This window comes from Taudactylus pleione, unplaced genomic scaffold, assembly GCF_031769625.1.
Source record: "Taudactylus pleione unplaced genomic scaffold, aTauple2 ptg000156l, whole genome shotgun sequence".
NCBI lineage: Eukaryota > Metazoa > Chordata > Amphibia > Anura > Myobatrachidae > Taudactylus > Taudactylus pleione.
The window spans coordinates 7,088,759-7,103,765 of NW_028284558.1; the positions used below are offsets into that span (position 1 = coordinate 7,088,759).

The 15,007-nt window shown below is 43.0% G+C and overlaps 1 protein-coding gene across 1 annotated transcript in view; it reads right to left on the bottom strand.

Moving 5' to 3' along the window:
* GRB14 (growth factor receptor bound protein 14) overlaps nucleotides 1-15,007 on the bottom strand; it is a 65,809-nt gene that overhangs the window by 32,261 nt on the left and 18,541 nt on the right. The window contains exons 2-3 of the mRNA XM_088474891.1: nucleotides 5,930-6,086; nucleotides 2,608-2,729 (exon numbers count right to left, since the gene is read on the bottom strand). Coding sequence (XP_088331017.1) covers nucleotides 2,608-2,729; nucleotides 5,930-6,086 — 279 coding nt within the window. The remainder of the gene's footprint in view (nucleotides 1-2,607; nucleotides 2,730-5,929; nucleotides 6,087-15,007) is intronic.

Below are 15,007 nucleotides of genomic sequence, written 5' to 3' on the forward strand. Positions count from 1 at the left end.
CACCATACAATACAGAGAGCCTTTTTATGAGTGCCATACTAAACAGAGAGCAGTTTTGTGACAGATATACAAGACAAAGAGCATAGTAATGACCACCATGAATTAGAGAGCATTTTTATGACCGCCAAACAATACAGAGTACATTTTCATGACTCCCATGCAATTAATGGAGTATTTTGCGACCGTCATACACTACATAGAGCATTTTTGTGACTGAAATAAAATACTATACCAATTACCTACCCCAGCCAAACTTGCCTGATGTTGATCGTCTCTGTGATATTGCCACTGTCACCCTGTGTCTTCTGTTGCTTCTATGCTGCAAGGCCCCTGTACTGCACCAGAGCAATGTACTTTATCTAGGCAGCCACGGTTTGCCTACCCACTTGCCTATCTACACCGTACAGTTGCCTATAGTTGTAGGTGATAGAGAGCACAGCCTGGTATTGCATTCAGTGACACAGGCTATGGTAAAGTATACTTTCCTTCACGGCACAATGTTTTCCTTTATGGTAATGGGGGAAGTGAGTTGTACTTCTCAGATATGGTTTGCGGGTTTGCGGGTCAGGACATTTTTTTTGTCCAACTTATTAGGTAGCTGCTGAACAACAGCTACATTTAGTTTTGTGACATCTTCCTATTCATCATCACTGCCTGATAGCAGATCCCAGGCTTCTCCATGTCAGGCCCCTGGCTCGGCGGTTCAAATCCCGACGGCGGCAGCCCGACAAGGGTGAAAATCCTGATCGTTAATTAAGGTAAGTATCGCTAACCATTCTCCCCCCCTAACCCTAACCCCCCCTTAGGGGTGCCTAACCCTAACCTCCCCCCAAGTGCCTAACCCCCCTCTAAGTGCCTAAACCTAATCCCCCCCCCCGCAGCCTATCGCTAAGTCTCCCTGGGGGGGTGCCAACCCTAACCACCCCCCTGGGGGTGCCTAACCCCACCTTCCCCTAGCCTAACCCTCCCAGGGGGCTGCCTATCCCTAAGTCCCCCCCGGGAGCCCCTAACCTAACCCTCCCCCCCTGGCTGTCTGCGCCCAGCTTACCTTCGATCCGGATGCCGGCTTCGGGCTCCCGGCGTATGTAAAATATCAAGCGTCGTGATTTCGACGCTTGTCATTAGACCCTTGCCGGGATTAGACAGTCGGGATGCCAACAGTCGCTGTCGGCATCCCGACTGCATACCCCCTGGCTCATGCCTCTTCTCCTGCCTCCACCTACCCATCTCCTGCACGCAGACTCATGCTTCTCCTCCCACCTCCAGACACCCATCTCTTCACACCTCCATACACCCATCTCCTGCACCCAGGCTCATGCCTCTCAACCCAATTCCAGACACCCATCTCCTGCACCCAGACTCAAGCATCTCTCTTAATTCATCCAGATACCCAACTTCTGAACCTAGACTCATGCCTCTTCTCCTCCACCTACCCATCTCCTGCACACATACTTATGCTTCTCCTTCCACCTCCAGACACCCATCTCCTCCCACATCTAGGCACCCATCTCCTCCTGCACCCAGACTCATCCCACCTCCTGCTCTCACCCTATTATTATTTCCCACATCATTCCCTCTTCACTACTAATAGCATCATATATGCTACTCACACATACATACAGTTACACATAGACACTTATTCATAGTCACACACTAATACACACATACATACAGTTACACAACTAATACACATTCATACAGTCACACTAATACACACTAATACACACATACATACAGTTACACACTAATACACACATTCATACAGTCACACACTAATACACACAGTCACACACTAATACACACATACAGTTACACACTAATACATACATTCATACAGTCACACACTAATACACACATACATACAGTTACACACAGACACTTATTCATAGTCACACACAAATACACACATACATACAGTTACACAACTAATATACATTCATACAGTCACACACTAATACACACATACATACAGTTACACACAGACACTTATTCATAGTCACACACTAATACACACATACATACAGTTACACAACTAATATACATTCATAGAGTCACACACTAATACACACATATATACAGTTACACACTAATACACACAGTCACACACTAATACACACATACAGTTACACACTAATACACACACATTCATACAGTCACACACTAATACACACATACATACAGTCACAAATTAATACACACACAGTCAGACATAGTCACATACATACAGTTACACACATACATACAGACACACTTATTCATACAGTCACACACTAATATACACATACATACAGTTACACACTAATACACACATTCATACAGTCACACACTAATACACACATACATCATACATACAGTTACACACTAATACACACACATTCATACAGTCACACACTAATACACACAGTCACACTAAAACACACATACAACAGTTACACACTAATACACACAGCGCAAACACAGAACATGGCATGGCGTGGCTAATCGCATGGTGTGCTGCGTGCGCACGTTTGTAGCGTGATCGGCAAAGATACAAGAGGACACATCTGTAACAATTAGCAATGCATGTGTAAGATAATGGTATTTGGCTACTTTTGAATGTGACCCTACCTCTGGATTTTTAAAAAATTCATATTTTGTATAATATTTCCTGAAGTAAAACCTGCAGTCTTCCTCCATATCCCACTTTGACTGAACTTCAATCACCAACTCATGATCTTCTATAATTCTTTCTGCAAATAAAACATGTTTTTTACACATGTGAGAATTATGTAACTGGCAGTTTTTACAAATACAGGTATTTTAGTAATTATAAAGAGGAAAAGAGAAATCCTTATGCTAGGCATACACTATACAGATATCTGTCCAATCTGGCTGGTTGGAATGAAAACCTGGTAATGTATGGGAGCAAATGACAGTCAATCATATGGTCTTAAACACTGAAAAACTGACAAAAAAACAATTGCTCAAATTGGTTAAATTCATGTGTTCTAACCAATTTGTCTGTTTTCCAGTGTTTGTGAGCAAATGATATATGTTATTTGCTCCCATATATTACCAGATTTTCATTCCAACCAGCCAGATTGGACAGATATCTGACAGATAATTGTATACTGTATGTCCAGCATTAGTAATAGATTGCTGGTGATGGTTATTGCTGTAGGCTCTACTGTGTGCTTTGTAAAACGTGTGTTTGTGTAGTCTCCCATTCAATCCCTCTTCCCCTTCGCTGTCACTAAGGTCTTTATTTGCATTTTTACCTCAATTTAAAGCTCAATGTATGTGCGGTAGTTACAGAACAAGCAAAAATGCTATTGGATACATTAACACTAGAGATGTGCGCTAAGCCCTGTGTTTTGGTTTTAGATCTGGATTTATCTTCGTGTTTTGGTTTTGCAAAACCACCCTCAAGTGTTTTGATTTTGATTTTGGTTCTGGATTTTTTTTCTTTAAAAAAATTACAAAAAGTTTTGAAAAACAGCTAAAATCGTGTCATTTTTGCAATCCAAAACACAGATTTAAAATCCGAAATCCAGACCGCTGGAAGATCAGAACAGCGACTCGGTTTTATCCGGATCATCTCAGAAGATTAGAACCGTAACTCGGATCTGTCTGGATTCATGAATTTCAGGTGGATTTGGATTCCTGGAGAACCAAAGTGCACATCTCTAGTTAACACTAGATGCAATAGTCAGACCCATTAACAAGTATTTTAAATGCATTAAACACATGTAAAATACCTTTAAAATACTCATTGAAGATCTGAAACAAAAAGTGTATTTTTGATGTAACAACCTGTTTAAAGGCAATTAATCACAATTACTGTTTGAAAAATGTTTTCTCTGAAGAGCAATGAATCTATCAACAGTATAGTTACTTTGTACATTTAATTATTCATTTTAATAGTCATGATAGACACATTTCACCCGTAAAGTTTTTGCACACTGTTTTGGGGAACCAAAATCTCAGTTCTCCCTAAGCAGTCTAATCATCAAATGGTCAAGTTAAAAAAAAAAACAAGTCATCATGAATTATTAATAGATTATCAATGTAGCCTTCTACAGTAGGTGGAAGTCAGGGAGGGTTGGAATGACTCCTTTCCATTCACAGAACTATTTGCTTTTTTAAGGGACAATAGTTTCAATTTACAAATCTTTTATTAGAGGTAGTTTAGGCAAGCAAGTTATTTAAAAATGCAGTTTGAGGATGTAAAAGGGTGATTATAAAGTTAACAGTTTTTAATGTCTTGTTATTTTTTTAAATCTACTGTTTAATGTTTACTGTACATTTCAAAGCCAACTAACAAATTCCGAATTATTTTACAGAATACCATTCACAATTTGATGATTGAATTTTGTAGAGTATAAAATCAGATGTACTCAGCCTAGGAGATAGATAACATACCAAACAATCAGCTGCTAACTGCCATTTTACAGGCTGTGTTTGAAAAATGACAGGAGCTGGTAGGTTGGTACTTTATCTCTCTCCACTTTATCTCTCTCCCAGGGAGATGTACTAAGCCTTGAAAAGTGATAAAGTGGAGAGAGATAAAGTACCAACCAATCAGCTCCTAGGTGACATTTTTCAAATACAGGACGGGATGTACTAAAGGTAAAAATGCGGTAAAAAGTCCCTCTGCCCGGCAGCTCTTATCGGGAGAGCTGTCATTTGCGAAAGTCTTGGTACATTCCGCAGTAATGAGCCGCGGTATATACCCGAAGTCAGGAGGCATGTACGGCATCGCTAATGCGATGCTTAGTACATCCCGCCCACAGCCTGTGAAAAGGCAGTTAGGAGCTGATTGATTGGTACTATATCTCTCTCCACTTTATCACGCTTCAAGGCTTAGAACATCTGCCTGCATCAGGGGAATGTAAGAGTTAAAGCAAAATGCATACATTAAATGGAATACTCACGGGGCAATTAAAGGGATTTTACTGCTGCTATTGTGCAGTGAAATGGGTGCATGGTGGATGCTGCAGTATTGCATTGGAAGCAGAGCTTTATCCTGGTAGAATTGTGTGGAACCCGATATCATGCACAGTGCAAACCAAATGTAATCTTCCAAAATATTAACAATTTTGCAGCGGGATATGGGAATCCCACAGAAAAGCTTCAATCCACTGTACAGGTGACATTATTAGACAGTATAGAGTTGTAGCCAGTGATACCAGAATGCAATGTAGAGTCACAGTTTTTTTTTTCTACCTACTTTCAAGATACTGATGGATTTGGAGACGGGGTAACAATAGAGCATTACTTTCATTTTCAGGGATGATTTGAAAACCTATTATACAATGTGGACAGAAAGCCCACTCTTTAATAACCAGGATCTAAGGTTGCGAGCGCTACAATACAATAAATGTGTTACCAAAAATTCCTACAGTAGTTATAAATCAAGGATGTTGATATTTAATATAGACTTAAGGTGCCCATCCACTAGATGATTAAGTTGAGCAACTGAACGATAACAATATCGTTATCGTTCAATCGTTCATAAATCGTTTGCAAAAATGTCTAAAATGACCAGCGATGCGCGCTCCCGCTTGGTCGTTTAGACATCTATCATCGGGCAAACATGCTGGACAACCTGACGATAACGTCAGGTTCAGCATGTTTGCATATGATTGATGTGCCTACACTGAATGACTGCTCGTACAGTGTAGGCCCATCACAGACTGACTAATAACAATATGATTACAATGTCATAATCGTGCAGTCATTTTGAGGTCTGCTACTGGATGGGCAGCTTTATAGTTTTATATTGTTCTATTTTGTGGTTAATGTGCAATAATGACAAGTACAGTATTTATTGAAACGCATTAGAGTAAATAAATCATGATTGATAAAAAAAACAAATACATTTAGCTACTGATGCTGTGATCTAAACTAGATTATAAGAAAATACAACTGGAATTACAGAATTGCTAACCTAGGCATAATGTGGAGAGCTCCTCAAACAGTGTCCAGTTCTGGTCATCAATATAATGGTTCTTTTGAATCAATAGCTGGCATACATTCAAGGCTGTTATGTCATTTGGCACCTCCAAAGCTCTGCTGGTGCCGTCTTCACTGAAAACTTTAATCACCTGCAATAATGTGAATGGTCTTATTTTATTAAACACATATAATATAATACATACATTCAAATGATTAATACACTGTATCTCAGCAGTGTAAATGCTAGCATTTTGATCCAATAAAACATAAGCACGTGTAAAAAAAGGTACTTTGGAAATTGTGGTTCTCCATGCAGAATGGCCACACATACTTAGTCACTTACTTACATTTATTGTATATGTAACAACAGTCTTCTCATTTGTGGGCTATTTAAAATACCAAATGTGTGGAATTGTGGCACAGTGGTTAGCCTTGCTGATCTGCAGTCCTGTAGCCCTAGGTTACATTTCGAAGAGGTCCCTATATCATAAACTTTGTGTTCGATGAGTTTTCGTCCAGATGTTCTGGGTTTTGCCCAAAGCTTAAAGACTTATTTGTAGAAGATGACTTACAGGCATTTAAGGGTATGTAGACTATGTACTTAGGGAGCCTGTTGGGCTGTTATTCATTTTGTTTACCAAAAATTACCAAAATTAGTTCTCCCTTGTGGCAGTGCCACCTAAGTTGCATGTGGAGTAAGATGGGGCATTAGGACAACACTGACTGGTGGTTTGTCTGCATTTTAGTTGGATTCATGTCGCAGTTTCACAGTTTCGGGTCCGGCACCACTCCCCCACCCCTCTTACATCACAGCAGCCTAGCACAAGCTGCTGTGTGCTGGGCTGCACTTGGAGACTGCTTGCGGCTGCTAAGAAGCAGCAACAGCAGTCTCCTATGCCTATGATCGCAACCACCACTGGTTATGCGCCGGGCTAAGGGGGCTCACTGCGCCCCCCTCGCCAGAACGCAGAGGGGGTGTGGCTGCACCTCCCACGATTAGGCCATGCCCATTTTTTTACTGGGGCCCTTGACGGGCCTGACCATGGGCTAACGCCATCTGAAGATGGCATTAGCCACTGGGGCCAAGCCCCGGAATGCAAAGGTAAATCTTGCCAATAAAGCTGCCCTCATCGAAACCCTCGGGGGCTACTAGTGCGAGCGAAAATGGGGGACTGCAGTAGATATCTCCAATATCTACTGCGGTCCTCTCCTAGATACATGCTAAAAATGTATGGATATCACCCAAAAATGGTTGTTTTTTGGGAGGATATCCCACAAATTTTTTTGTGAAACATAGGTCCCATAGAGAGCATTCTGTATTTGGGGAACAAACAATAAAATATGGAAGTAGACTTCTGGAATAGAAATTAATAATAATATAGAAACATGCAAACTCTCCGTTAAACCAGTCATTTAACTAATTTAAAACTGATTCTGAGTTGGTGGTAAAGCAAAAAATGCAAATAACTTTAATCTCTACAGACCATGATCTAATATATAGGGTGGAAATACATTTATTTTTTTGCATATAGTACAACACAACCCTCTCACATCTAAATCTCTCTGCACATTCTAAATCTCCCCCACCTGCAGTGCAGCATGGCTTTACTATAGTGCACAGTTACATGTTTTGTTTTTTTATGCTTTGTTTCAAACTCAGGGCCTGATGCAGGGAGGTATGCTAATACCGCCGCAGCTGCGAATCCATATGCGGCGCTTGTGTGTAAATGTGCAAATGTCACTGCAGCCGGGATTTGTATTGAGACACCCACCAACGGCTTCACAAATCCAAGTGACTGCATACATAGACGCATCATCGGATGCAGATCGGTCAAATTATCAGACTTCTGAGTAACCCTATGGTCGCGCAGATTGGCGCATGCGTAGTGCAACTCAGACACGTGCAGATTACCGATGATCGCCCAAACTACGTAAGCATCGGCATTGCGTCTATCTCTGAATCAGGTCCTTAAGCTGGGTATACACTGGCAGATATATTGGCTGATCAATTGATCATCCAGCGATATGTCTGTCAACGACGTCGTTCTCAGACATATCGCATCGGCTGTGCTGCACAGCCCATGGCAGATATATCTGTCCATGGTGCTGTGTGTTTGGACGATCAGCCGCCCACTTGCAGTGGAGGTCGTGGGGAGGGGGTCGTGGCACAACCCGCAGCCAGCGGGACCCGTGGACAGATAATGTTTGTTCAGTGTGTATGTACAACCATCATCTGCAGATATATCTGCAGATCAGTCAAAGAATTCATTTGTCAGTGCTCCAGTACAGTCCTGGTAGTACAGTACAAGTCATTTCCTCAATTCTACAGTGTGTACAGATATCATTAACATCTTCCATTCTCTGACCTTGACATTATAATTTCTCAACCTGTCATTGTTAAAGATTTCTCTTATAAACACCACAATACAACCCTTGTTTCGCCCTAGTTCCGGCTGACATGTATCAGACAGAGAATGGTTTACTTAGTCATACCCAAATACAATACAAGCTTTTTATGGCAAGTGCTTTTCATTCCTTCTTTATCTGTTTATTTTTTTTGCCTTGTTTAACTTTGCTGATTAGCAATCTCTGTATAAAACTGTTTTGTGTTTTCCCTTTATTTGTTTTTCCTAGTTTTAGTAAGTGCAGTAATCCTAGCATTACACCTTATTTGAAGACGATATAAATATTAGATATGTAAGCACTACCATAGGTAGATACTGTACATACAGTAAACCATAGATAACACTACAGCATGTACATTCCACTAAACGGAATGTAAAGCTCACAAATTGTTAAGTAAAAGTTTCCATACTATCATGAGAGTTTTAAAAACACAATTGTCATCTTGACTGTGATAAATGTCAATTTCCACGGAAAAAACTTTCTTTTACTGGAAGCAATAGAGTATCCATGATGCAGCTGAATATATTGGAAATCCAAGGGGTTAATGTAAGTAATGACCTGCAAGTTGAAGGCAGCAGCAAGATTTTGGCAAATTAGCGGCTAGATTTAAAGCGACAATATGAAATTAGATTTAAAGGGCAAATCAAAGATAGTTTTGCCTTTTAAAAAAATTCCACTTATCTCGTGGCTGAATCACTGAAACCTGAGGATTTGCAGGTCATCAAATTTACCTCCATATCTTCATCCAGAATAATGCACAGTAACGAATGACTCAAAAATAAAAATATAACAAACAGAACATAATTCGAGGTTGGGGTTACCAGCGCCGGAATCCCGACAGCAGTCGGAATCCCGGCTCCTGAATCCCGACGGTAAGCATTTGGCTTAGGGGGAGGGTTAGGAGTTCAGGTTATGCACTAAAGGGAAGGTTAGGCTGTGGGGGGGGGGGAAGGGTTGGGGATAGGCTGCAGTGGGAAGGTTAGGGTAAGGGATTAGAGATAGGATACTTACCTAATTCTGTTGAGATACTGACTGTTGAGATGCTGCTGTTGGGATTCTGACCACTGGCATTCTGGCCGCCTGGATCCCATACACAACCCGGGGTTACATACTAGAAATAACTACAGTAGGGTTGCAGTTTTATGGACATGTGAATAGACTCCTAAACAGTGCCAGATTAATGTCCACATGGGCCTGGAGCTGAAATTCATGAAGGGCCTATTGTGTGCCGCTGCAGGGTGTGTGACAAGTGCCGCAGTAGTGTGACTGGTGATGTGGGGTCGTGACCAGTGCGGTGTAGGTGTGGTTTACATAGGGATGTGGCCTGTGCTGTGGATGCGTTTAGTTCCATGGAGGGCATAGCTGGCGCCTACCTTCAACCTTGTGAAAGGATGTAAGCTGTATGGTCTGCCTTACCTTGTGTGCTAGAATAGTGTAGATTTATAAAACAAAAAAAGAAATCCAAAACTATTGGCATATTTTTTCTATAAGTGTTATAAAAATGTCATTATATAGACAGACAGACAGATAGATAGTAAATTGGGAGGGTACACACTTAAGGGAACCCAAGCGGGTATAGGGCCTGATTCAGACCCACTCGCAAGCGGCTGTCCGCTCGCAAGTGGGTCGATGGTGTGCACTGCGCATGCGCACGACAGAGGGAGCTCCGTCGTGCGCATGCGCCAGACGCGACGAGCGAAGGACTTTCCTTCGCTCGTTGTGTCTGATCAAAGGGGGCGTGCTGTCGATGTTGATTGACAGCACGCCCCCTTTGGTGGGCGTGCCGGGGCGTGCCTCCCAGACGGGGGCGCTCCCAAGGGAACGCCTACCGTCAGAAGCCGGCCCACTGACATCACTAGTGATGTCAGTGGGAGTGATTTTGGCTCTGATAGAGCCAAAATCACTCCGGGCCTTGCGGTTGAGAAACTCAACCGCAGGCTCCGGCTCGCAGTGGCGATGGTCGCGATGGTCAAGACCATCGCAGCCATCAACCTGCACGCTCGTATAGGCTGTGGGTGGTGACCCACAGCTATACGAGCGTCCAGGAGGACGCTCCATAATTATGGAGGACGGCCCTCATTCAGAGCGTGCGCTCTGCTCAGAGCGTCCAGCTCTGAATGAGGGCCATAGTGTGGTATGTTGAAGGGAAGGTTAGGGTTAGGCTGTGAGGGGAGGAGGATAGTGTTAGGCACTAGGGAAGGCTAGGGTTAGGCTGTTGGGGGAGGATAGAGTTAGGCACTGCAGGGAGGGTTAGGAGCTAGGGAGAGGTTACAGTTAGACTGCGGGGGGGAGAAGGTTAGGCACTACAGAGAAGGTTAGGACAGGGGTGCACCTCTCCAGAGTCCCGTGTCCGCTGCAGTAGGGCTGCATAAATCACCTAGAAAATGGGAAAATGGTCACCAGCCATTTTCACGGTGTTTTGCGTATGCGCAGTAGTGAAATCACCAGGAAAATGGCAACTGTGCCATTTCCCCAGTGACATGCACAGTAGACTCTGGGCACAGACTAGTGCCCAGAGTCTACTGCTGCGCTCAGTGCGCTGCCAGCTGCTGGGGAGAGAGGAGGGGACCTGTCGCCCTTTCAACTCTTAATACGCCCCTGGGTTAGGTAAAGTGTGTGTGTGCTGTATGTATGCAAATATAATGTGTGTGTGTGTGTGCTGTATGTATGCAAATATAATGCGTGTGTGTGTGTGCTGTATGTATGCAAATATAATGCGCGTGTGCTGTATGTATGCAAATATAATGTGCGCGTGTGTGTGCTGTATGTATGCAAATATAATGTGTGTGTGAGTGCTGTATGTATGCAAATATAATGCGTGTGTGTGTGTGCTGTATGTATGCAAATATAATGCGCGTGTGTGTGTGCTGTATGTATGCAAATATAATGCGTATGTGCTGTATGTATGCAAATATAATGCGTGTGCGTGTGTGCTGTATGTATGCAAATATAATGTGTGTGTGCTGTATGTATGCAAATATAATGCGTGTGTGTGCTGTATGTATGCAAATATAATGCGTGTGTGTGTGCTGTATGTATGCAAATATAATGCATGTGTGTGCTGTATGTATGCAAATATAATGCATGTGTGTGTGCTGTATGTATGCAAATATAATGCGTGTGTGTGTGCTGTATGTATGCAAATATAATGTGTGTGTGTCCTGTATGTATGCAAATATAATGCGTGTGTGTGTGCTGTATGTATGCAAATATAATGCGTTTATGTGTGCTGTATGTATGCAAATATAATGTGTGTGTGTGCTGTATGTATGCAAATATAATGCATGTGTGTGCTGTATGTATGCAAATATAATGCATGTGTGTGTGCTGTATGTATGCAAATATAATGCGTGTGTGTGTGCTGTATGTATGGAAATATAATGCGTTTATGTGTGCTGTATGTATGCAAATATAATGTGTGTGTATGTGTGCTGTATGTATGCAAATATAATGTGTGTGTCCTGTATGTATGCAAATATAATGCACGTGTGTGTGTGTGTGCTGTATGTATGCAAATATAATGTGTGTGTGTGTGCTGTATGTATGCAAATATAATGCGTGTGTGTGTGCTGTATGTATGCAAATATAATGTGTGTGTGTGTGTGCTGTATGTATGCAAATATAATGTGTGAGTTTGTGCTGTATGTATGCAACAATAATGTGTGTGTGTGTGCTGTATGTATGCAAATATAATGCATCTGTGTGTGCTGTATGTATGCAAATATAATGCGTGTGTGTGTGCTATATGTATGCAAATATAATGTGTGTGTGTGTGCTGTATGTATGCAAATATAATGTGTGTGTGTGCTGTATGTTTGCAAATATAATGTGTGTGTGTGTGCTGTATGTATGCAAATATAATGCGCATGTGCTATATGTATGCAAATATAATGCGCGCGTGTGTGTGCTGTATGTATGCAAATATGTATGTGTGCTGTATGTATGCAAATATAATGCGTGTGTGTGTGCTGTATGTATGCAAATATAATGTGTGTGTGTGTGTGTGTGCTGTATGTATGCAAATATAATGCGTGTGTGTGTGCTGTATGTATAAAAATATAATGTGTGTGTGTGCTGTATGTATGCAAATATAATGCGTGTGTGTGTGCTGTATGTATGCAAATATAATGCGTGTGTGTGTGCTGTATGTATGCAAATATGTATGTGTGCTGTATGTATGCAAATATAATGCGTGTGTGTGTGCTGTATGTATGCAAATATAATGCGTGTGTGTGTGTGTGCTGTATGTATGCAAATATAATGCGTGTGTGTGTGCTGTATGTATAAAAATATAATGTGTGTGTGTGCTGTATGTATGCAAATATAATGCGTGTGTGTGTGCTGTATGTATGCAAATATAATGCGTGTGTGTGTGCTGTATGTATGCAAATGCGCAGTGCTAGATTAATGTCCACATGGGCCTGGAGCTGAAATTTATGATGAGCCTATTGTATGTCACTGCAGGGGAGGTGACAAGTGCCGTTGCAGTGTGACTGGTAATGTGGGGTCATGACCAGTGCGGTGTGGTGTTGGTTTACATAGGTGTGTGGCCAGTGCAGCGTTCTCCCAGGACACTCCGGGCAGTGCTGCATTTTCAGGTGCCGGTGGCCTCAACACATCTATGCAATGGCATGACGTTACACACTTAAGGGGAACGAGGTCAGCACAGGGCGCTCTGGAGTTAGCCCTGCTATGCCGCTGACTGTGCATGTGTAGGCCAGCACTCCTGTGCAAAGGATAGTGCTATGGCGTCTGGTGCCCTCCTAATTACCACTGCCTGTGAAGGGAGGGAACTATGTAGCAGTGGAATGGACGGCACTCTGGATAGCTTGTATAAAACACATTAAAATCCATTTAAGTTATCAACATTTCAGAACTTGTATTCGTCCCTTCAGTAATCCTGACAAAAGAATGAATACAAGTTCTGAAGCGTTGATAACTTAAACTGAGTATTAGTGTGTTTTATACAGGCCGTCCAGAGTGCCGCCCATTTGACTGCTATATATATGTGTATGTGGGTGTGTACATACATTACACACCCACATACACACCCACATATACATGTAAATTGTGATGGTACAGGGGCTTGAGGCACACTTAAGGGGACCGAAGCAGGTGTGGTGTGATATGTTGACAGTCATGAAAATGTTGACATTAGGGTTAGGCTACATGGGGGGTTAGGCACTAGGGGAAGGTTACGGTTATGCTAAAGGGGGAGGAGGATAGGGTTGGGCACTAGGGGAAGGATAGGGTTAGGCTACATGGGGGGGTTAGGCACTAGGGGAAGGTTAGGGTTAGGCTACATGGGGGGGTTAGGCACTAGGGGGAGGGTTAGGGTTAAGCTACATGGGGGGGTTAGGCACTAGGGGGAGGGTTAGGGTTAGGCTACATGGGGGGGTTAGGCACTAGGGGAAGGTTAGGGTTAGGCTACGGGGGGAGGAGGATAGGGTTAGGCACTAGGGGAAGGTTAGGGTTAGGCTACGGGGGGAGGAGGATAGGGTTAGGCACTAGGGGAAGGTTACGGTTATGCTAAAGGGGGAGGAGGATAGGGTTGGGCACTAGGGGAAGGTTAGGGTTAGGCTACATGGGGGGGTTAGGCACTAGGGGGAGGGTTAGGCTACATGGGGGGGTTAGGCACTAGGGGGAGGGTTAGGGTTAGGCTACATGGGGGGGTTAGGCACTAGGGGAAGGTTAGGGTTAGGCTACGGGGGGAAGAGGATAGGTTTAGGCACTAGGGGAAGGTTAGGGTTAGTCTACGGGGGGAGGAGGATAGGGTTAGGCACTAGGGGAAGGTTACGGTTATGCTAAAGGGGGAGGAGGATAGGGTTGGGCACTAGGGGAAGGTTAGGGTTAGGCTACATGGGGGGGTTAGGCACTAGGGGAAGGTTAGGGTTAGGCTACATGGGGGGGTTAGGCACTAGGGGAAGGTTAGGGTTAGGCACTAGGGGGAGGGTTAGGGTTAGGCTACGGGGGGAGGAGGATAGGGTTAGGCACTAGGGAAAGGTTAGGGTTAGGCTACGGGGGGAGGAGGATAGGGTTAGGCACTAGGGGGAGGTTACAGTTAAACTGCGCGGGAGGAGGTTAGGGAAAGGTACTATAAGTTAGGGGTAGGCATTAGGGTTAGGGGGGGATACTCACTGGAAGACTGGAGCCGCAGAGGTCATGACCGCTGGGACCCGGAAGCCGTGCTGGAGTCACTGCAGCCATCAGGAGCAGGTCAGTGAGCGCTGGGCCAACAGGGATGATATGTCGACATTCCATCACTGTCTACATGAATGTCGACACGGACAACTTCAACATTATGACCATGTTGACATTCTCCTATCAACATGATGAATGTTTACATATTATTCCACACCTGCCACAGTCCCCTTAAATGTGCCTGAAGCTCCTGTACATCCCTATTTACCACCGTGTGTGTGTATGTAATATACATATACACACACACATATATATATATATACACACACACACGTACGTGTATATATATATATATATATACACATGTGTGTGTATATATATATATATATATAAATGCACGTACATTTGTATATATATATGTGTGTTTATGTATGTATATAAACACAAGTGTGTGTGTGTATATACATATACACACACACATATATATATATATTTATATACTGTATATATACACACACAAGTA